This window comes from Chenopodium album, chromosome 10, assembly GCF_948465745.1.
Source record: "Chenopodium album chromosome 10, dcCheAlbu1.1, whole genome shotgun sequence".
NCBI lineage: Eukaryota > Viridiplantae > Streptophyta > Magnoliopsida > Caryophyllales > Amaranthaceae > Chenopodium > Chenopodium album.
The window spans coordinates 6084812-6107081 of record NC_137843.1 but is presented as its reverse complement, the minus strand read 5'-3'; the positions used below and the strand labels follow the sequence as shown (position 1 = coordinate 6107081).

The following is a 22270-nucleotide window of genomic DNA, read 5'->3' as shown; positions in this document are numbered from 1 at the left end:
GTTTTATTTTACTCCATTTCATCTCTCCACTCACGCAACTCCCATGTTGCCCCAAAGAAAAACTCCACCGAACCTACCAACCGAACCACCAACCATCAACCCAGCAGGGCACCACCGCTGCATCGTCCAGCCACCACCTCTCCCCTAAACACCAGGCCAGACCTACTATGATGAGCACCTTACCAACCACACCGCAGCTACTGCCGGATCGGAGCCACACATTCACACCACCATGCTGCATCCCCTTAATCCATCCTTTAACCCAAAAAGAGCATCAAAAGGCAGCCACTAGCCTCACCACCTCCGCATACACAGATACACTAAAACTACTCAGCCACCAGCAACTACCCACCTTCCACCGCATTTACCTAACCACCAGCAGCGAACATCGCCACCAAAAATCGCCGCAAAACCCATCCTACCCCGAAAACAACTAGCCTACTCTCGTAAAACCCATCTCGCCACCAAAAATCGCCACAAAACTGCCACCAAATCACCACCATTTAATCCGCAAGCTTGAGCTATGGCGGAGACCACGAGGGGAGTGAATATTGTTACGATTATTGCTCCTTTCCATTGTTGATTTGATGAAGAAGATTATGAAATTGAAGATTCCAGAAATATTTCGTTGATGGTGTTGTTAGATAAATTAGAGTGTGGAGGAATAATGAGCTTCTTATTGGGCTGCCCGCACGAACTATTGGGTGCAGACGTCCGCACCCAATTGTTTGTGCAAATAAAAGGTTACTCCGTATAAAAAGTGTTGAAGCTTAAAGGTTTTGATGATGATGAACTTAAACAAATCAAACTTCAAACTAATAAGAGTTCTTTAAGTGTTGTGACTAGAACAGGTGAAGTTGACTTTGGAAGTGGAAGAGTAGCCTAGCCTTGAAGACTCATAAGAGAACTCAAGGAAAGTTAAGGAAGATAGAAGAAGAGTTCCCTCACAGGGACTAACGAACTTCCTTAACAGAAACCTGAAGACATCAAGTCAAGGAGTTGAATTGGTTTGCGTTGAAAATAGCAAGTTTTGGAAGAACTTGCCCTGCGAAGTTCCAGTTTGGAACTGGAATGAAATTGACAGCAAGAACTTAGTCCTGGCCTGCGTGAAGCCCAAGTATCCTAGGCAAACAAAGTATTAATGCAGCAATTCAGCTTTGTTAAGTTTTTATCTTTTGAAATTGTTGTAAATATGTTAAGTAGGTTTACGCATGAGATCTATTAGAAACATGACAAAAGCTTGGCAAGTTTCTTAAAATTGGAAAGTTTAAAAAGATAAGTTTTTAGGAAAAGATTTTCTAACAAGATTTATTTTCTTGAAAACCGATTATTAAGAAGATATTATTCTTTGAGATAATTTATCTTTGATAAATTTCCTAAAAGATTTTCTTCTAAAAAGATTTACTTAAAACCATGTTTTTGGATTTTGGAAAATTAACATGTTTATCTTTTGAAAACCTTACTTTCTATACAAGAAAGTCTTGTATAAATTGTAGAAATCTGAATTCATTATTTTCTGTGAGTTTATGCGTGAAGAAATCGAAGTGTGCTTAATTGTGTAAGTTTCCCAAGTCTATATCTTTGTCATATGAGTTTCGGGTTTCATGCATAGCTTGCCTCTCATATTAGAGTCTATATTTTGTAATTGGTTGGGTTCTTGGGTGTGTGTGTATTCATCTTTGCATACAATAGTGTGAGCTTCTGGGTTGAAGCTGAGTGAGTAGTACTCAGGGAGTACGAGTGAATCTAAGTCAGGGACTTAGATTGGGTAGGATAGGGTCCTACTGTGTAGCAAGTTCATTCTGGAACTTGTGGTTATAGGTCTGATTATAATAGGTTTGTAACTTGTAAGTTTGCCCTATTATAGTGAATTGGTTTGGTTTGGAAATCCCTTAGAAGGGTCGAAGTTTTACTTCCAGTTGGGCATTGGAAGGTTTCCTCGTCAAATATTGTGTGCATTGCAAGTTCCTTTATATTCTATTTTACATTCCGCAAAAAGTAGTCACTAGGAACTCACATACAATTCACCCCCCCTCTTGTATTGTTCGTCTCAACTAACAAAAAGGTTACTCGAGTCTAGATCTTAATTCACAATGAAATGGTTTAGAGATTGACGGGAAACCTCTAGGCTCTAGGTAAAAATTCTCATTCCCAATCCAATGTCTTTTCATAAATTAAGTAGGAAGCATTTATATTTTACTCTGTATGTGAGTATGTGATAGGTTCAAGACAAGGTTCAGAAACGATTGATTCAAAGAGCTTCAAACCACTAAAAAAGAGGCTAGCCTTAGGTAGTTAATGAGTTACATTACACTTATAAAACATAAAATCTAGCACTGGTGCAGTACATACAATAACCATACATAGTAGCTTACAGGTTATTCACCAAGTCACGAAATACAATGGCTAATCTTGCTATATGCCTATATATGGTTAAAATTTTGCCAACCCAAATACATGAAGGTAGACATTGAGATATCACATACTTGAGTGACCAATTCTAACATCAACCCTATGCCATGATGTGTTTAGAATTCCTCTAAGATTCCATATACTTTCTACACCGCTTTTGGGCTGCAATCCTCCCACAAATCAAAGAAAACATCAAGCACAAAGAGTTCCATTAGAAAACTCACGGCAATAACTGAACATGAAATGAATTCGGTCAGAAGATTTTGTATTACAAAAGTAACAGCAGTTGAGCTGATGTCTTAGTGTTCTACATAAACAGTAAACAGAAACTCAAAGTACGCAGGAGACAGCCATGCAAAGTATTTTCATTAAATTTTTCAGTGACCATAATACATACACTACAAAAAAAATAGGCATTTAGAAACGGATAAAAACCGTTACTATTTTGTACGATTCTGTCGCTAAAATTAGTTTGCGACAAATTTTGCAACAAAAACTACCCGTTGTGGCGTTGTTAAAAGTGTTGTCGCTTAATGAGTGTAGCGACAAATACTTAATTTTTGTCGCTAGTTTTTAGCAACGGATTTTTTTTCCGTCGCTGGTTTTAGCAACGGATTTAATTTTCCGTCGCTAGTTTTAGCAACAGATTTCCTCATACTGTTGCGAGTTTTAGCAACAGATTTTCTCATTCCGTTGTTAGTTTTAGCCCAGCAACGGATATATAATATTTTGTTAGCAACGAATTTTCCCATTTCATCGCAGAGCAAGATTAGCGCAGTCTCATCTTAAGACTTTAATCCATTGCCACATCAGCTTTTTAGATTAAATTTAAATTTTTTCTAATTTATAATTATGTTAAGACTCCTTAAGACTCGATAAAATTTATCTCTTCAATTGCTCAGACTCATTTTTTTACATATAAATAAAATCATTAAAGTTTTTTTTAAAAAAATAAATAAATAAATTGAGTATTAAATTGAGTCTGAAGTTGAGTCTTGAATTTTCAAGACTCCACTTCGGATTTTATTAAGGCCAAACTTCATAAATGTTTAAAAATAATAAAGTCTCGTTTTGAGACCGCAAAATTAGAAAATGATGATGTCATCTAGAATCTTAAGACCTAGGGCTAATCTTGCTAGTTTAGCCACATACAATTGCAATATCACACGCTTTAAAGTAGAGAAATTAAATATAGAGTACATTTTTTTATATAGTAATTTCAATAAATATTAATGACGAAGGTTATACATAGTATAACTTGTTAAAATTGTCCATGAATATATGAAACAGAGTATAAAATTTTATTGAATTGGAGCAATAAATTAAATTAAACCACCATGTTACATTGTATATATATACAGATTTGGGTAATATATAACCCTTTTACAAAATTAAAGAACACTAATCATATAAAACTTGATGGTTCCCTTCCTTTGTATGATTCTTCATTTCTCTATCCTTTGTAATTGTAATCTGCTACTGTCCTCTTGCTCCATATGTTCAACTATGTTAGATTAATTTGTCTGTTGGAAGAAAAATGAACACACAAAGATTTATTGTATAGTTTGTATCCTTATCGTACTAGGTTTCCTATCATGATTAGGACTAGTATTGTAAACTCTATATATATTGATCAATGGTACACACTCCAATCGGAGGAGTTTTCCCGAAATCTAACATTATCTATTGTGTTTTTGTATAGGAAGTACAAATTTTTTTACAAAAAAGTAATCGTGCATAAAATTGCTTCCATAAGCTAATTAGTACTTGCTTGATTAAGAAAACTTTGATACATGAAGCAAAATATAATGCATATCTTGTAACGTTTGGTAAGTACACTAATGCATTATTTCTTCCATATGAAATATAAATGCAGCATATATAAAATTGAAATTATGATACTTATTATTGCAGATGCAGGATTAAATTTGTATCATAAGGTTGTTTTCAGTGATCTTGATATATCCATGAAGTCGAAGATGGGAAATGGTCGTATTTGTGTATACATCTTGCTAATGTTTCTTACACTTTTGTTGAAAGGCCATTCTTTTTCATGGGGCTGGTTTTCTACCTCTAAATCCTCATCATCTTCTTCCAGTAATAATCACCAATATTCAAAGAACGCGAATAATATAAATGGTATGGTTGCTGAGTTTTCTTTGGAAGCCTTGGAGGATCCTAAAGCGGTTGAACTAATTGAAAATGCGAGGATGAAGTTGGGAGGATTGAATCCTTGTTGGTTTTACGCGTACAAGAAATTGTTTTCTTCGTGTTCAGATATTTTTGCTGCAGAGGAGAAGAGAAGTAGGCTTGCTTGGCTTCTTAGTGATTGTTTCCAAAGAGATTCGGGGAGGGATCCTTTTCCTTCATGTAACGCGGAAGGTTTCATGGTTGATTGTCTTCGAAAGCTGAACAATTATGATCACAAGATTTACCTGGAATTTTATCTTGAGACCAATTCAATTTGTCATCAGTTACAGTTAAGTTAGACTCGAATTGTTACATTTTATCAATGGTGTTTAAAGTTTGGTGAAAGACTTGAAAAATTCAGCATTATCTAATGAAGAAAAACTAGAAACCATTGAAGAAAAATCAGATACTCTGCTCCATAACTCGAATCAAATCCAAGAATCAATAACATTGATTGATGAACAAACACAAAAGGTGGGAGACAACCTTAAGAACGTGCTAGGTGGCTTAGGCATTGTCATGAAGCGTACAAAGGAGCTTAACGAGCAAGCGAGGGGTATTGCCTCGTCTCAAGTAGAGTTACTAGAAGGACAAGGGCTAATGAAGGAGAAAATGGAAGAAAGTATTGCAAGAATAGAAGAATCTTATAGTCATCTTACACAGGACATTGAAGGTTTGCAGAAGAAGGCATCTGAAGTTGAAAAGGAGGTTACTAGTCTTGGAGCGGCGTTGTCTTTAAGGCTGCATAACCTTCAGGGAAAAACTGATTATATTGCTGATATGGCTGCACTTTCTATAGAGAAGCAGCAGCAACTTCTTGCAAGCCAATCAGAGGCTCTTCAGGGTCTTCAGTCTCTTACTGATTTTCAGTCTAATGCTCTTCAAGAGAGCAGGTAAGTGATACACTGCACAAATTGTGTGGAATTCATCTGCACAAAATTTGTGGACTAATTCATCTGCACATCGTGTGTAGACTCATTCATCCACACACAAGCACATAAGTAAATTTTGTTTACTACGAAGTATAATTTTTCCTGATAGCATCATGTATAGAAACACTAAAGGCTGTATTGCATAGTTGCTTGCACTCCATATTGTGTGTATTTTGTCTAACATACACAAATTACATACTGTTTTACCGTGTATGAGCACGAATCCAGCAATACGTACACCCTGTAGGGTTTGTGCCCCCTTTATAAAATTCCCCCTCCAAAAATGCAACTTCTGATATATTGCAGGACTACTTTACAGCAGATAGTAGGATTTGCGCAGGGGCAACACCAAGAACTTAAGGAGCAGCAAGAACAGCTACTGCAGGCTCACAATCTTTTGGCTAGTAATTCAAAATTAATGTTGGAAGCTCAGGTTATTATTTACCTTAAGTACATTTTACGAAAAGTAACTTTCTCCTTACAATATTAACTTATGGACTGAAATCATTTATCTGTTTGTCCTAAATTTTGTAGGAAACTTTTGAGTCGAAACAAGCAAATATGTTTACTGCCATTGATAAGCTCTTTGCCCTGCACAATGCCATGTTTCTTGAGTCAAGGCTTATTAAAGCTTTCTTCATCTACTCCCTCCTAATCGTCGTTTTCTACATGTTTACCAGCACAAAGCAGACCTACTCTGTCAGATGCAGTCTCTACCTAGGTATGTATTTCTTACCTGCAGAAAATTAAGTGATTTTTTAAGTATATATGCAGAAGCTAATTTTACATGAAACAATATATCACACTAATTATGCAGGTCTATGCACTGCATTTACAATAGAGTGCGGTATACTGCAGTTTACATCTATCGAAATTGAACAGAAAACTCGACTATTTCACTTCTTGGCGCTTATGCTGTTATCCAGCTTTTGTATGCTTTCGTTACATACAGGTATACAGAAGACATATTTTCAAACAACAAGCTTAGAATAATATTTCCTTTTTTACTACAAATATTTAGGTCAGATGGCTATGTATGTACAAACTAATTTGGGCTTTTGCAGGGACTATGAAGCATTAAATCACAATATGTTAGCAACTTTGATAGAAAAGGTAAACATTCAAAAAGTAAGAGATTATCCTTCAGATGATGAGGACGTGGATAGTGAAGTTGACTGGATTTCATGGGTGGAGACCGAATTGCCGGAGGATTCAAGCATTCATGAAGATCCAAACTATATGCCACCACTTGAAGAGGAAAGAAAGTCAGAAAACTCTGTTGTGAGTTGTGATGAACGAAAGTATAACCTCCGAAATCGCAAGTATTTGAAATAATAATTTACATGTGTAAAGTAATTGTTGATTTTTTTTGTTTGTAACAGCAAAGGATGATGAAAATGTTCAATAGATGTAACAACTAACAAAGTAACTAGTTGCTTATGCTTGAGAGATAACAGATAAGTAACATGCTGATAAACTGGTGATTATATTTGTATGTAAACTAACTCATAATTGTTTTTTTTTTTCTTCTTAAACTATATATGGAACTACATAAGATTATCATAGATAGGTTTTGTAATGTTGCATTTTCATTGTCCATTTTCAATGGAGTCAAAGCTACATCTTCCCTCAACTAAGGTTATACTGTGAAAGTTTGTAGAACATAACACTTGTACATCGGACCAAAGGTCAATTAAAAACTTCTCTACTATTGTGATCAATGTTGTTTAATGAAATTGATGCGTAAATTTCAAAAAAATAAAAAATTTAAAAACAAATAAACTCATGTAGCATTGTCCAAATCAATTTTAAAAAAGTAAGCATATCAAAATGCTAGATGCAATTAAATTAGGTGTAGGAATATAATGAAAGGAGAGCCACACAATCAAATATCTGAAAGGTTTACTTTTCAGCAATGACTTTACTCAAATATCAGCACACAAACATAGAATTTTTTTTTTCTTTTTTTTTTTTTTTTTTGGAAAAAATTGCTAAATCAGAAATATACCCTTGAACAAGATGCTTCATACCAAATATGCAAAAGTTCTAAACAATTAGAGAACAAACATGGAGCTATGGTTTGTGATTGCTGTAACAACATGCATTACAGCCTTAATAATCACTTACCTTTCCTTAAACCCAAAACTGAAATCGAAAAATTGGCCTCCAGGACCCCAATATGTGCCAATTATTACCATGATTATATGGCTAAGAAGATCATTTGCAGAATCACAAACAGCCCTTAGAGCACTTACTTCAAAGTTCGGTCCAATTGTCACGCTCTCATCAAATCCTTCACGCCCTGTGATATTCATATTCAATCGCGCTTTAGCCTACCAAGCTCTAGTTCAGAAGGGGGCCTTATTTGCTGATCGACCTGAGCCACTTCTTATTCCTAAGATTCTTAGCAGCAACCAGCACACCATCACCTTAGCAGGTTATGGGCCTTTGTGGCGCATCCTTCGTCGCAACCTAACATCACATATCCTCCACCCTTCTAGAGTCCAGGACTTCTGCTTGGCTCGTAAGTGGGTCCTTGACATCCTCCTTGATCGTCTCAGGGTTAGTGCTGGCTCAGACTCAAGCTCAGGCTCAGATTCGGGTGTGGTGAAAGTGATGGATCACTTTCGGTTTTCTATGTTCCATTTACTTGTAGTCATGTGTTTTGGGGATAAAATGGAAGAATCTCAGATTAAAGAGATTGAAGCTGTCCTTCAGGAGTTACTGACTTCCTTACTTTCTCGCTTTCGAGTACTTAATTTAAGGCAAGCTTGGTTGACTAGGATTTTGTTTCGAAAACGCTGGAATGAGTTCTTTAACTTGAAGTATAAACAGGAAGAGGTGCTTATCCCTTACATCAGAGCCCGGCAGCAGCAGCAGGAACAGCATCAGAGTGCCGAAACAGCAGATGATAAAGGCGAAAGTACAACGCTAAGTACTTGTTATTTGGATACTTTGGTGACACTAGAAATCCCAAACTCTACTGCGGGATCAAGAAAGCTGACAGAAGAAGAATTAGTGTCTCTTTGTTTTGAATTCCTTAATGCAGGAACTGATACAACCTCGACGACTTTGGAATGGATAATGGCAAACCTTGTAAGGCATCCAAACATCCAAGCTAAACTCTTTGAGGAAATCAGAGGAGTCATAGGAGAGGAAGCAGAGGAAGTTCCGGAAGTTGCACTTTCGAAGATGCCTTATCTCAAGGCTGTAGTATTAGAGGGGCTAAGACGGCATCCCCCAGGTCACTTTGTCTTGCCTCATGGGGTGACACAAGAGGTGGAATTAGGTGGTTACATAATACCCAAAAATGCATCCTTGAACTTTGCTGTTGCTGAGATAGGTAAGGATTCTGAAGTGTGGGATGATCCTTTACAGTTTAAGCCTGAGAGATTCATGGGAATGGTCATGGACCGCGATATAGATCATGAAGAGTTTGATATCACAGGGTTTGACAGCCGTGAAATAAAGATGATGCCCTTTGGTGCAGGAAGAAGGATTTGTCCTGGCCGCGGATTAGCCCTCCTTCATTTGGAGTACTTTATAGCTAATCTGATATGGAAATTTGAATGGATTGCTGTAGATGGAAATGAAGTGGATTTATCTGAGAAGCAAGAGTTTACCATTGTAATGAAGAATCCACTTCATGCACAAATTTCTCCTAGGAAAATTAAGTAAAGCAGCCCTTTTGTTTATATTGGTCCAAAATTCCTCCGATTCAATTCAGAGCTACATTATATTATACTTCATACTAGTTCAATCTATTCAGAGCTGCATTATCTTATACTTCATACTAGTTCAATCTCTCAACCTACTTGGTTGTTAATAATGACCCAAATTTTCTACTCCGTATTTGCATCTCAGAAAAAAAATAAGTACTTCTGTGTTCTGAATAATACTCCTGGCCTCTATTTAGCTATAAACAGAGATTTAAACTTATCATTTCTAATCAAAACTTATTTATCTAATTTGAAATGAAATACAAACAATAAGATTCTTAAATAAGGTGAACTAAATCTAGCCTTACTCAAGTTCAATAATACTTACGTTTACAATTGACAATATTATGCTATGGCCCATGATTCTAGGGATTTTATTCAAAGCAACTCATAGTAGTACAGATTAGAGTTTACAGCCTTACAAGCGTTAAATACAACTCTTTCTGTTGTACAATATATCTGTCTCATAATCACATGCAGATTCACAGTGATACTTGCGCTATAATCAGAGAATAAATCCCTAGAATCATGGCCTAATATTGTGAATTGTAAGCTATAATTAATATTATTGAACTTCATTAGGAAATCCCGTATCAGTTAGTTCTATGCCTCTGCAATTGGTTAACACAATTTAGTAATGCAGAGTACTTACCTTTCCCGTCACTCTCAAAGTGTTTATAAGAACAAAAAAACCGTGAGGGTTAATGTTTTTGGTGAGGGTCATTATCCATGCCATCAAAGTATCAAACATAAAATAAGGTATGGAAATCTTGATGTCTGGCCAAAAATGAACCTAATCAGAATAGAGACCTGCATTACACTTCATAGTAAATTGACTAATGATAACGTGCACTTCTATCCTATTCAAGACTTAAATTCCTTGAACACCTCTGAACCCACATTCAAATAGACGCTACACGTATAATAATTGATGAGGTCCATCATTGATGTGCATCACCATTTCTATTCTTAAGGACACCGGTGTCAAAGATTGTCAGCTCTATAAAATCGTAGAATGGAATCCTCTTATTATACACAAACATGGAAACATTCTCTGCAATTATGGTAATAGCATGTGTCTCACTTCTGTTTATGGTTATACTTTCTCTAAATTACTCCAAATCCAAGTCCAAATGTCCTCCTGGACCGAAAAGCATGCCATTTATTTGTAACATCTTATGGCTTCTAAAATCAACCTTAGAAATCGAATCATCAGTTCGATTTCTTTGTTCTAAGTATGGGAAAGTCATTACTGTAAATATAGCTTCACTGCCTGTCATATTTATCACTAGTCGTTCTTTAGCCCACCAGGCCTTATTTCAGAATGGGACTGTCTTTGCAGACCGTCCTAAGCCGTTTCTTACAGCAAAGATTCTCACCTATAACCAGCATAACATCAGCTCAGCTGGTTATGGCTCTACTTGGCGCCTACTTCGTAAAAATCTGACTGCTCAAATCCTCCACCCTTCAAGAACCAAAGAGTTCTCTCACACCCGGAAGTGGGTCCTAGACATGCTACTAAATCGACTAAAGGTTTCTGCTGTAACAAATAAGGGTGTTGTCAGGGTGCTGGATCACTTCTGCTTTGCTATGTTTAGCTTGCTTATGTTTATGTGTTTTGGGGATAAACTCAACGAGTCCCAAATCAGTGAGGCTGAGGCAGTTCAACGCCGATTACTAACATCATTCAATCGCTTCCTTATACTCGACATCTGCAAGCTTCCACTGTCTAGAATTGTGTTCTGCAGTAGATGGAATGAATTTTTTGACTTAAAGAAAAAACGGGAAGAGTTACTACTTCCTCACATCAGAGCGCGAAAGAATATGCTGGAGCCATTGGCAAACCGACATAGCCCTAAGGTAAGCATCGCCTTTATCTGCATTTTAGTACAAAGTACTAGTGTTTTCTAACATTAGATATAAGCTTGCAATACCAATGCAAATGTCGATTTGATGTTAATCCGCCATGGCAGGAGCAAGCCAAAACTCTTAATGATGGAATGAGCCAGTTGGCTACTTCTTATGTGGACACTTTATTTACTCTAGAGGTACCTGCGGAAGGGAATGGAACCGCGGCAAAGAGAAGGCTAACAGAAGAAGAACTGGTGAATCTTTGTTCTGAATTTCTTAATGCAGGAACTGACACTACAACAACAGCGATGCAATGGATTATGGCCAACCTTATTAAATACCCACATATCCAAGCTAAGCTTTTTGAAGAAATCAAGGGAGTCGTTGGAGAAAATTGTACAGAAGTTAAAGAAGATGAACTATCAAAGATGCCTTACCTTAAGGCCGTCGTATTAGAGGGACTAAGACGGCACCCCCCAAGTCACTTTGTTTTGCCTCATGCTGTGACTGAAGAGGTAGAGTTGGGTGGGTATACCCTGCCTAAGAATGCAATCATAAATTTCATGGTTGCAGAGATGGCCCTGGATCCTGCAATATGGGAGAGTCCAATGCAATTCAAGCCTGAGAGATTTCTGTCAATTCAGGGGACAGAAGAATTTGATCTGACAGGAAGGCGCGAAATAAAGATGATGCCATTTGGTGCTGGACGAAGGATGTGTCCAGCCATTGGCTTGGCTATTCTTCACCTACAATACTTTGTGGCTAATCTGGTTTGGAACTTTAAATGGGAAGCTATAGAGGGAGATGGGATTGATTTGTCCGAGAAACAAGAATTTAGCATTGTAATGAAGCATCCTCTCCATGCCCACATTTCCCCTAGGATAACTATATAAAAAGGTCTGTCGGTACAGGTCAGTCTGATAATTAATACAGAGTACGTTTTAATTTTGCTTGGAACAACATTATAACAGAACAATTTGTCGCTTTATTGTTGTAAACACCTTGTCAAACAATAGAATATACATAAGGACACAAGTAAAGCTTTTCAAGGAAGATTGTAAAAATAAACGGAGTAGATTTACTAGCATACTCTTTCATTAAGTAGCATTACACTATATTAACAAATATCTACAGATTATTAGTAATAAGCATAAGACCTTCAGCAATCAAATCATCTGGTGATAAGGTCAATTAATTATTTCAAACATGGGTTCAACTGCAAATAGAAGCTTACCAATTTCCAGGATAAGGCTGCTATGACTGACAGTTGCAGACAATCTTTGATCCAGCAGCAAATTCTATGATCTGAGAGATTAATGTGATTTATTTATATTCCATAGACATGTCAATATTCAAATACAAAGACGGATGAGATAAAGAAAAATTACAATGCTGCAAAACTGCAAACTGCAAACTGCAAGTGCAATATATAAATGGGGTTCAAGCAAGATCAAAAATAAAAGGAAGGGCTGCTTATTTACTTTATTCTAGGAGACAGATGGACTTGGAGTGGATGCTTCATCACAGTAGTAAACTCTTGCTTCTCAGATAAATCCACCTCATCACCGTCCACAGCGTTCCATTCAAAGTTCCAAACTAAATTGGCCACATAATACTCCAGATGAAGCATAGCCAAGCCGAGTCCTGGGCAAATTCGCCTGCCTGCACCAAAAGGCATCATCTTTATTTCACGACTTCCTGTAATATCAAATTCTTCACAGCTCCCTTCTGCTGTCAGGAACCTCTCAGGCTTAAACTGCATCGGATCCTCCCAGACCTCAGGGTCTAAATTAATATCGGCAACCATAAAATTTATGACTGCATTTTTAGGAACTGTGTATCCGCCCAACTCTGCATCTTGGGTGACAGTGTGTGGAAGAACAAAGTGACCTGGTGGATGCCTTCGCAGTCCCTCTAACACTATAGCCTTAAGATAAGGCATCTTTGACAGTTCATCTTCTCCAATTTCTGCAGCTTCTTCTCCAACAACTCCTTTGATATCCTCAAAAAGCTTAGCCTGAATTTTCGGGTATTTGACAAGATTGGCCATAATCCACTGCAAGGCTGTTGAGGTAGTATCAGTTCCGGCATTGAGGAACTCAGAACAAAAACTCACCAGTTGCTCCTCAGTCAGCTTTCTCTTGCCGTCACCCTCCGGGATTTCCAGTGTCAACAAGCTGTCCACGTAACAAGTGACCAATCTTTTGCTCTGGTCATCCGGAATTTTTGCCTCTTCTAGCAGACGTTTTCTTGCTCTAATTTTAGGAAATAAAATCTCCTCCTGTTTCTTCCTCATGTTGATCAGCTCATTCCAACGACTGCGGAGCAAAATCCGAGTCAATGAAGGCCACAAATAGAGTACTGCAAAGCGATTGAAGGATGTCAGTAACCGGTGCTGAATTGCTTCAATCTCTTTGATCTGGGATTCATCCAACTTATCCCCAAAACACATGAACACAAGCAGGCAAAACATGGCAAAGCGAAAATGATCCATCACATTGACAGCAACAGCATGATCCTGGCCACTGGAGGCCCTGAGACTATTAAGCAGGATTTCAAGGGTCCAACTCCTGGCATGACAAAATTCTTTAGCCTTAGAAGGATGAAGGATCTGAGCAGTCAGGTTTCGCCTGAATAGTCTCCAATTCGGACCATAACTAGCTGAACTGACGTTGTGCTGGTTACTGGTAATAATCTCACTAGTAGGAAGTGGCTTAGGACGGTCAGCAAACACAGCCCCGTCATGAATCAAAGCCTGGTGAGCCAAAGTACGGCTTGAAATAAAGATGACAGGATATCGACCAATAGGTAGGGAGACAATAGGCCCAAATTTAGAGCAAAGTCTCCTGAGGGCTGCTTCCATATCTGTGGATGATCTCCCTAGCCATTGGATACGGCTAATGATGGGAAAACCACGAGGTCCCGGAGGAATATTTGGTTTAGATTTAGACACCACCAAGGAAACCAAAGCCTTAAGCAGAGTTGCAATGCAAGCTGTTACAATGATCAAAAACCATGTCTCCATGTTTGCAGTATGTTCCACCCTTCAAGAATCTGTTAGAATTTAGAGATATTTTTCAGCAATAAAATTTAAGATTTTTATAGAAACAGATAAAGTGTACAGCACAGTACAAGACCTACAGATTTCGTCAGAGTTTGTTAAATTAATGTGAATACTGCCAGTGGAAATCTGACCCAGGAAAAGCATGCAAAGATAAAGTTCTAGTGAATGAAAATCAGCTTTACAAAAATGACTATGCTCAGTCCCCACTTGTTGGTAGTCATTGAATGGTATGACTCTTTGCAACAATAAATAAATAAATTAAAAATAATTCGTAATAATTGAGCTACACTATCCCCAGAAAATTCTAAATGAAGCAAACAAGAGCATCAACCAACACCACCCAAATAGAATTCAATTAAAAAAAAAAAATTAAGATGCAACATAAGGTTCTCTTTTTAAATAGTGTTATCATGTTATGTGTAGATTTTTGCACCTTAACATTTAAAATGCTTCGTAATAGAGTTTTGTTATCTTCGCTTTGTTCTTATCACTTTATATTCGTAATATGGAGTATTGATTTTCACAATCTCAGCTCATTAAAATCAAAATAGTTCATTCTAAACTAAACCAGACCTAATTGGACAAAATTATAAAGATGACAATTACAATAAATTTAGACCATACAATATATATAAAACATAAAAATTCACACCAAACCATATTAGATTTTAAAATTCATATCAAAATCTTAGATAAGGTGAAGAGAACAAATACTTCACAGTAATGACGTCGCATCATCCAATTTGTTAGTCATAAAAAACATAGAATCCGTACTAAACCAGTAGTTGAACAATCTAAGCAATAAAATTAACAAAAAGGTACAAGCATATAAATATAATAATTGAATTTGGCGCCTACATAACGTCTGTGACATCAAAATAAAAATGTGCAACTTCTATCCTACTTTTTTCTTTTTCTTTTTTTTAAAAAAAATAACACAACTGCTATCCTACTATGAGTACTATCCAACTTAAGGCTGAGCAAAACTACCCGAAACCCCCCGAAAAACCGATCTGTAACCGTTCCGAAAATTAGGGTATCCGATCCGATAACCATAACATTTCGGGTACCCGTTCCGATAATTTGTAATTAGGTGTGCAAAATCACACTTTCCTTAAAAATAAAAATAAAAAAAAAGTTTTAAGATTACACTCCCTCACATTCTAAGAGGCACATGCTCAGATAGTCAGATGCTCTAACTTGTACAACATATAATTTCACCAAAAAATATAAGGATCACATAATCAATACAGTATATATGTACCATAATAGCAAATGAATTTTCAAAACGAATTTAATAAACAAATCATTTCTTAGCAAAAAAAAATAGAGGTAAATAAATAAATATTTAGGGGTCCCAAAGTATCAGATTATAATGTATTTCATTATTTGGACCGCCAAATAAGGAAAAGCTCCACACAAAAATATTCTTGGGTACATTAACACCTACACTACATGGGTAATTGGTGTACCGTACACATGGAACTGATGGAAGGGGACACTCGAGTATAAAAATTTAACAATTTATCCATCAAATTGCTCAAGAAAACCCATAAAATATTCTACTGTAATTAAATACGAAGTAAATTTTAATCCTCAGTCTCCGTAATTAGCAGCTAGCAGTATTAAATATTAAATACGAAATTTTCACAATAATCCATAATAAGCTCAAATTAAGCAAAATAATCACTTCACAAATTCACAATGAACGAAAAGATCGTTCAAATCATAATTAACCAATATTAAATTCAAATTTCAATCACCTCTAAAATCCTTCCAAAAACAATCACCTCAAAAAACAGTCACTATCAAACAATTTAATTGCAGATAACATAATCAAAACTATCATGAAAGTAATTAATTTAAGATAAAACTTACTAGTAAAGTACCAGAGAAATGAAGCTTGAGTAATGAAATTAAGGTTGAGGTGAAAAAGGTTACCTTTAAGTTTGGAGGAATGTAAAAAAGAGGCGTGTTGAACAAGCCTTCGTGTAAAGTCACAGAGAAAGAGAAAAGAGAAAGATGAAGAAGAAATGTCGTCTGACTCTCTCAGAGTCGGTACGAACAAACACAAAGTCAGGTTTTAATTGATTTAAAGGTTTATAAAGGGGTGTGAATAATACCGGGTTTCTTTCTGCCCAAACAAACTCAAGATATATCTATTCGGAATTAATAATCACGTTTATCTTCATACCACGACCATAACGTACTATCTTCTTTGGAGTACATACTACCTTCAGATTGTATTATATGTAATTTTAGGCTATTATTTATGAGATATAAAAAATTTTAAAGTTGCATATATTACGATCCGGAGATAATATTAAATTAGACCACATTTTTTTTATTAGAGTATAAAAATTAATATCATTATTATCACAGTTTAAATTTTTTAATTTAATAGTAAAAGCACAATTGAGTTATTAACTGTCAAAATAGTACATGACAAATACTCCCTCCGTTTCATTATTTTAGTCTTATATACTATTTTCGGCGTTTTAAGAAGATTTACCCATATTGAATGTATTCCACTTTTAACTTAGCTTTTATTTTCTTTTTTATACATATTAAATTATATTTGGTTAAATTAATTAATTATGAATTGATGACATGACTCTAAATAAAGAAATTACTTCCTTGATTTATGCAATTATGGCTAATGCTTTCCTAAAAAAAATCAATAATTTTAAATAAGGCAAAACTATTTATGAATTATTTTTTTACTTTAATGTTAGATTTCAAATATTCTCTTTTTCTTATTTTATGTGATTGATTCCATATGAGATTATCATATTGAAACAGAGAAAGTATATTTAATCAAAGTAGTGCAATAACAAAAATATTTGAATTATTTTATATGTACAACATAATCCTTAAAAGTAATAATTTTAAAATATACTCTGTAAATTAAGAAAAAAAAAAAAAAAAAAAAAGGTATAAATGATTATATCACAATTATGATGTCAAAAAAAAAAAAAAAAAAAAGGATTATACGACAATTAATTTTGGACGGAGTTGTGTAGTTTCTACCACACATCACAGCAAACGTCAGGAAGCCCCCTAACTGAAGTCCAAGAAGAAAAAGAAATTTAAAAAAATTTAAACCACACAAACAATTGAACAAACTTACTTGCGACAAACGAAAAGGAAGTGGATAATTTAAATTGAATGCAACATTAATTATATTTTAATTATTGTGGTTTAAACGTAATTACTACTGTTTGTTGTCATTATCGCCACAAATATGTCATTCTTACTGCCCAAGAATGTCAACCTGGGAGGAGCTCAATCCATGCTTATTCCACATTTTAAGTTGGACTGCGTATTAAGGCGTGTAAAATTGAAACTAAGTATATATGCCTAGGAAGAGAAAAGCTGAATGTTTAGATGTTTGTATGAGTAACAATACGCATAGAAATGACAGAGATCTTGATTATTATAAGTAGCAATCAACTTGTGTGAACCAATCAAATACAGGTTTGCACAAAATCGATGTATAAGCTAATCGTTACAGAATAATTATGCAAGCGTACAAAAATTCAGTTCCAAACGAGGGGCACCAGCTGAATTCAACTGGGCAATGTGACGCTGTCCTTGAGGATATCTCTTCGGTCTTCATCTCCAATCCGGACATAACGTAAGTTACATAACTATATACTGTATAGTGTACACCAAAGTTGGTGTGGAGAAGGGACTTGAAATACTTTTCACAATCTCGAACAATCAAAGGATTAAGCTTGAATATGTGAATCATTATGTGCTCACATGAAATCATAATCATCATTATCATCGTAGCCAGCAACAGCCAAATCATCATCAGGCTTATCAACAAGAAGCTGCTTTTTCTTTAAGCCTGCAAGACATCATCAAAAGGTTGTTTGCTTTAAGAAAATTAACGGGTATAAAATAGACCTTAACTTAGTAAAATAAACATAGAAGATTACTGATAAAAATTATAAATCTCATGTAACAACAAATGGAACGCAAGATAATGAACTGAAAATGACCAACAGATACATTAATGGACATAAGCAACAGATACATTAATGGAAAATGATGGACGTGGAGAACTGGAGGGTGACTGCAGTACTGCACAAAGAGCATCTTGCACTTCAGAAGCAACCCCTCAAGATCTAATTCTGATAGTTAATCTTTGCCTCTTAGTGATGCAAACGTAGGCTAAAAAATTTCTGTACATAAATCTAAACTAAGGAATAAGCAACACAAAATTGACAGATATAAAGTGAAAATGATTTAGATTATGAGAGATTCGCCAACAAATTAGCATAAGAGAAGGTCAAGGCCAAGAAAGAAAAAAACCTTAGACCAACAACCAAAAAATTCACAAGTTTAATTGCTAGCTTCCTCATCTAAACCATTCAGCATACTTGGCAAGTTCAGTTCTTGCTTCCTCATCTAAACCATTCTGGGCAACATAGGCCACGAATACACAGTTTTTATATAGAAGAATACCTGTTTTCTTTTTACCGGCATTGGCCTCTTTCTCTGCCTTCAGTTTTTCATTTGCAATTGCTGTAACTGAGGCGGCAACTTCCTTTGCATCTGCAGCCTTTAAAGAGGCTGTTGACAGCCTTATTATTGCTTTTAGTAACCCAACATAGTGGTAACTTTTCTGCATTGAGAAAGAGGTCAATTTTAAGTTAGTGATCCATCATAATTGATGAAATAGGAAGATATGAGTGAATAGCTAAACAATATCATATAAAAAATACAAGTAAAAGATGGATATGAGAAGAGCACACCTCATATGGACGAAGCTTATGAGAAATCAGTTCAGCATATTCTAAAAAATCACTTTCAGACTTAGGTATGAAACTGTCCAAAGTCTTGCCATCACCTTGTCTAGAAAACAGCTCCGTTGTCGCCTTAAAATCCGCTTCCTCCACTAGCCTGCAAACCACAAAGAATAAAATAGACCAAGAGTATTAAAATAAAGCTAACTCTTCGACTAGCTTCAGCTGCTAAGGAACCTACAATTAATTTGCAGTCCTTCAATACTAAGCAGAAATGCATACAAGATATCAAAGAGATAAAATAGCGATTCTTTTTTATCTTTGCAATAGTACAAATGAAAGTGAACAACAGACAATGCACGGCAGTAGCATACACATGCTAATCTAAAGGAAAAACAAGCACTACAAAAGCCCCAAAAAAAAATTCCCTAAAAATCTCTCCAAAATCAAGTTTTTCGACCTCTTCTAATCAAACTTAATCTAGACAGCCATAAAAGGCTCTTTTATGTTCTTGAACTTTAAGGGGTGATTTACCAGTGTTTTATCACCTTTACCATAAACTTCCTCCATTCATAAAAGTTGCAACATAACAGTTGGAGTTTCATGATCATTATATTTTTGAAATACTATAATTGTAAAAGTGTGTATATATTGAAATTATACATTTTCTTCCGGTTGTAAATGTTGTGATTATTTAAGAGCAGAAGAAGTAAATGTTTACATTTCTCAGTTCAACAATTACAATGTTACACACAACACCACTGATATTGATGCAATAGGCCAACTTACCAGGGTGGAAGATATACCAAAAACTGTTTCACAGACTAAAATAGTTAGTATGAGTACAAACTTCAGCATATTGGAAGTTTGGAACTCTAATTTTGTGTTTGATTAACCACTGTCTTTCAAGTTTTGACCAATACGATTATTTATTGTGTACAATAATGTATGATACTTTTAGTAAAAAGAAAAAGCATAGTGCTAATGATAAAGTCACAGGGATAAACCTAGGCACAGCTGAAATGCAGTAATATTCTCTTTTGTTCTACTTAACCAATAAAAAGCAATAAATTCTTTTTCTTAAGCTAATCAAGAAATCAATACTAGCCCCAACACTTCCTCAATCTAAGTTTGTTCGTTATTGGAATCCTTAAACGCATCTACAACTTTAGGTTTCAAAATGCAACAAAGACTCAAATTAAACATTTCTCTTGATATAGAATTGACTGTGGTATGATCCAGAAATTAACCTTTGCTGGCGCAGTTTCTCTGCTACCGGATCCAATGGTGTTTCTTTAGCTAATTCTACATCTTTTCCTGTTTTCCCAGTTTCCTTAGATCCAGCTTTCTTGGCAGGCTTTTCAGATGTTTTTGCTGGTGCTGGTGTTGGTGCCTGAGAAACATCACACATGAGTGCAGGAAAGGAAACTGAACCATGATTAGAGCAGGAGGGTACAGATCAAATAAGAAGACTCGGAGCATAAAAGGACAATACTCACGAGCTAGGATGATAGATAAACCATTTAAGAACAGAAAACTAGTCATAATCATACAGCAGACAACAATGTAAGCGAAATATTAAACCATGTTTAAAGCCTTATAACAAATCTGCTAAAATATCAGATATGACGAATGGTCATAAAAAAAATACACAGATAAAAGCTTACAAGGAATGGTGACACGATTGAAGACAGTTTCAAATTTGGCACAAATTGGCATCACCATTCAGAACATACCGGTGCAGGTTCATCATCATCCTCCCAGGATTCCTTCACTTCGTCATCATCAACATCTTCATCATCCCAACTACTTTTTGGCAGATCCTTTTTGAGAAGTTGTGGCACTGATTCGTCCTCTAAATCAACATCATACATTATACTTAGCCAAAAAACCAACAAATATTTCACGAGCAACAGAGGAAAGATCATGCCTTTTTATATTGCAAATTTGAAAATCCATTTTGCAACAATTTATAATGTAAAGTAACTCTATGTTATACTCCAATTCACATTATAATAAAAAAAAAACTGATGATTATATTACCCTCATCGAATATAACCTTCAATCAATTACCCGGATAAAAGCTTCCCTCCTAATCACTACCCGAAATTCAGGCAAGGTCATAATAACACAAGCATTGCTCAACTGCGATGTTCAACATCGGGTTTCAGAAAAATTTACACACCTAAATTTAACCACAGTGAAGATAACTTAATCTAGAATTTGGTAACAGAATCAGAAAAACAGGATATTACAGCTTAAGCAAACAAAAAAATAAAAAATAAATAAATAAATAAATAAAATTTAAGGTAGCTAAATAATCAAGCCAGTTCAATACTCATAATCATTAGCATTACAAACTCAAAGCGGAAAGAGAAAATCAAAGTCAATCAATCAATTAAAGTAACTGTCAAAATCTTACCCCAATCATCCATGATCGTTTGCTAATTTGAAAAGCTGGTTCACAATTCAACTATTGATGTCACTGCAAAAAGTTAAACAATTAAGTTAAGAAATTTATTACTACAAATTCAGAGCAATCAATAACTTCAATTAATTGCATAAAACAGAAGCCCTAAAATCTCAACAATAAGTAATTCAGTTTGATTGAGATAATTGAAACCCTAAATAAGCTGAATTATCACAGATTAAAGAGTCGCAAAAGTTCAATCAATGAAGATTAAAATTTAATCAAAATCGAACAGAGTAGAAGGAGAGAAGAAGGGAGAAACCTGTAACGACGAAGCTCTGATTTGTAAGAAGAAAAGTAAAGAATGAAATTGGGGAAATTGGATACAAGGTAAGTGTAGAAGTAGAATGTTGATGTGGATTATGGATGAGGTAGAAATTCGTGGAAAGTGATGAGTGTTAAAAGTTGATTTTTTTTTTTTTTTTTTTTTTTTTTTTTTTTTTTTTTTTGCCTTTTTACAAAGAAAGTTGAATGTTTGAGGGTGAGAGATGATGCAATTACAGTTATTACCCACGGAGAGTCGGAGACCAAGAGATGGAAATGGGTTGGGTGGTCACGATTCACGAGGGCCGATAAGGCACGGCACGTAATGTCCCAGATTCATCTTAAGCCCGTTATAGCATGGGAGGCGTTTAAATAAGGAATAAATGCAATCAAATTTAGTTCACCTATTTTTATCTCTAAACCACTCAAGAGAAGTACTACCTCCGTTAATTGTTATTTGCAACTTTGGAATACTTTATATCTCACAAATAATACCCTAAAATTACAGATAACAATTAACTGAGGTGGTATAAATTATAGTGAAACGTGTGGGTGGTGACATATATTTCTATCATACTTAAAATCATAGTCAAGCATTGAAAAATTTGAGGACA

General features: G+C 35.4%; 3 protein-coding genes and 2 pseudogenes across 6 annotated transcripts; 3 read left to right on the top strand and 2 right to left on the bottom strand.

Annotated features, from left to right (window-relative positions):
* The first annotated feature begins 4307 nt into the window (after nucleotides 1–4307).
* LOC145564653 (protein GAMETE EXPRESSED 1-like) lies at nucleotides 4308–6869 on the top strand (annotated as a pseudogene).
* LOC145562069 (cytochrome P450 89A2-like) lies at nucleotides 5974–16268 on the bottom strand. 4 transcript variants are annotated; one of them, XR_014094267.1, is made up of 4 exons: nucleotides 16110–16268; nucleotides 12586–14158; nucleotides 12339–12409; nucleotides 5974–6270 (listed from the first exon to the last, which is right to left on the bottom strand). XR_014094267.1 is itself a non-coding variant. In XM_081622241.1 (3 exons), exons 2-3 carry the CDS (start codon nucleotides 14127–14129, stop codon nucleotides 12403–12405), a joined length of 1551 nt encoding a protein of 516 aa, XP_081478367.1. In that variant the 5' UTR covers nucleotides 14130–14158; nucleotides 16110–16268; the 3' UTR covers nucleotides 12155–12402. The 4 variants fall into 4 exon arrangements, 1 of the variants encoding a protein (XP_081478367.1); XR_014094268.1 differs by lacking the exon at nucleotides 5974–6270 and adding an exon at nucleotides 6768–6782; XR_014094269.1 differs by lacking the exon at nucleotides 5974–6270 and adding an exon at nucleotides 11678–11692.
* LOC145563307 (cytochrome P450 89A2 pseudogene) lies at nucleotides 7372–9283 on the top strand (annotated as a pseudogene).
* On the top strand, nucleotides 9863–12117 carry LOC145562068 (cytochrome P450 89A2-like). The gene is made up of 2 exons (XM_081622240.1): nucleotides 9863–11113; nucleotides 11227–12117. Exons 1-2 carry the CDS (start codon nucleotides 10295–10297, stop codon nucleotides 11995–11997), a joined length of 1590 nt encoding a protein of 529 aa, XP_081478366.1. The 5' UTR covers nucleotides 9863–10294; the 3' UTR covers nucleotides 11998–12117.
* Nucleotides 16269–17582: 1314 nt separating the features above from the next.
* Nucleotides 17583–21795, bottom strand: LOC145563306 (uncharacterized). The gene is made up of 7 exons (XM_081623750.1): nucleotides 21655–21795; nucleotides 21345–21407; nucleotides 20659–20777; nucleotides 20173–20315; nucleotides 18932–19079; nucleotides 18642–18801; nucleotides 17583–18021 (listed from the first exon to the last, which is right to left on the bottom strand). The coding sequence occupies exons 2-7, from the start codon at nucleotides 21355–21357 to the stop codon at nucleotides 17930–17932; spliced, it is 675 nt and encodes a 224-aa protein (XP_081479876.1). The 5' UTR covers nucleotides 21358–21407; nucleotides 21655–21795; the 3' UTR covers nucleotides 17583–17929.
* Nucleotides 21796–22270: the final 475 nt, after the last annotated feature.

Bases quoted from the DNA above. Each gene is read 5' to 3' on its own strand.
- LOC145562068 (XM_081622240.1), top strand. From the start codon at position 10,295: ATGGAAACATTCTCTGCAATTATGGTAATAGCATGTGTCTCACTTCTG. The intron at 11,114-11,226 runs GTAAGCATCGCC...CCGCCATGGCAG, and splicing joins CAAACCGACATAGCCCTAAG to GAGCAAGCCAAAACTCTTAA.
- LOC145562069 (XM_081622241.1), bottom strand. From the start codon at position 14,129: ATGGAGACATGGTTTTTGATCATTGTAACAGCTTGCATTGCAACTCTG.
- LOC145563306 (XM_081623750.1), bottom strand. The intron at 20,316-20,658 runs GTATGTTCTGAA...GATGTTTCTCAG, and splicing joins ATGATGATGAACCTGCACCG to GCACCAACACCAGCACCAGC. The intron at 18,802-18,931 runs GTGTGCTCTTCT...TTCTCAATGCAG, and splicing joins ATAAGCTTCGTCCATATGAG to AAAAGTTACCACTATGTTGG.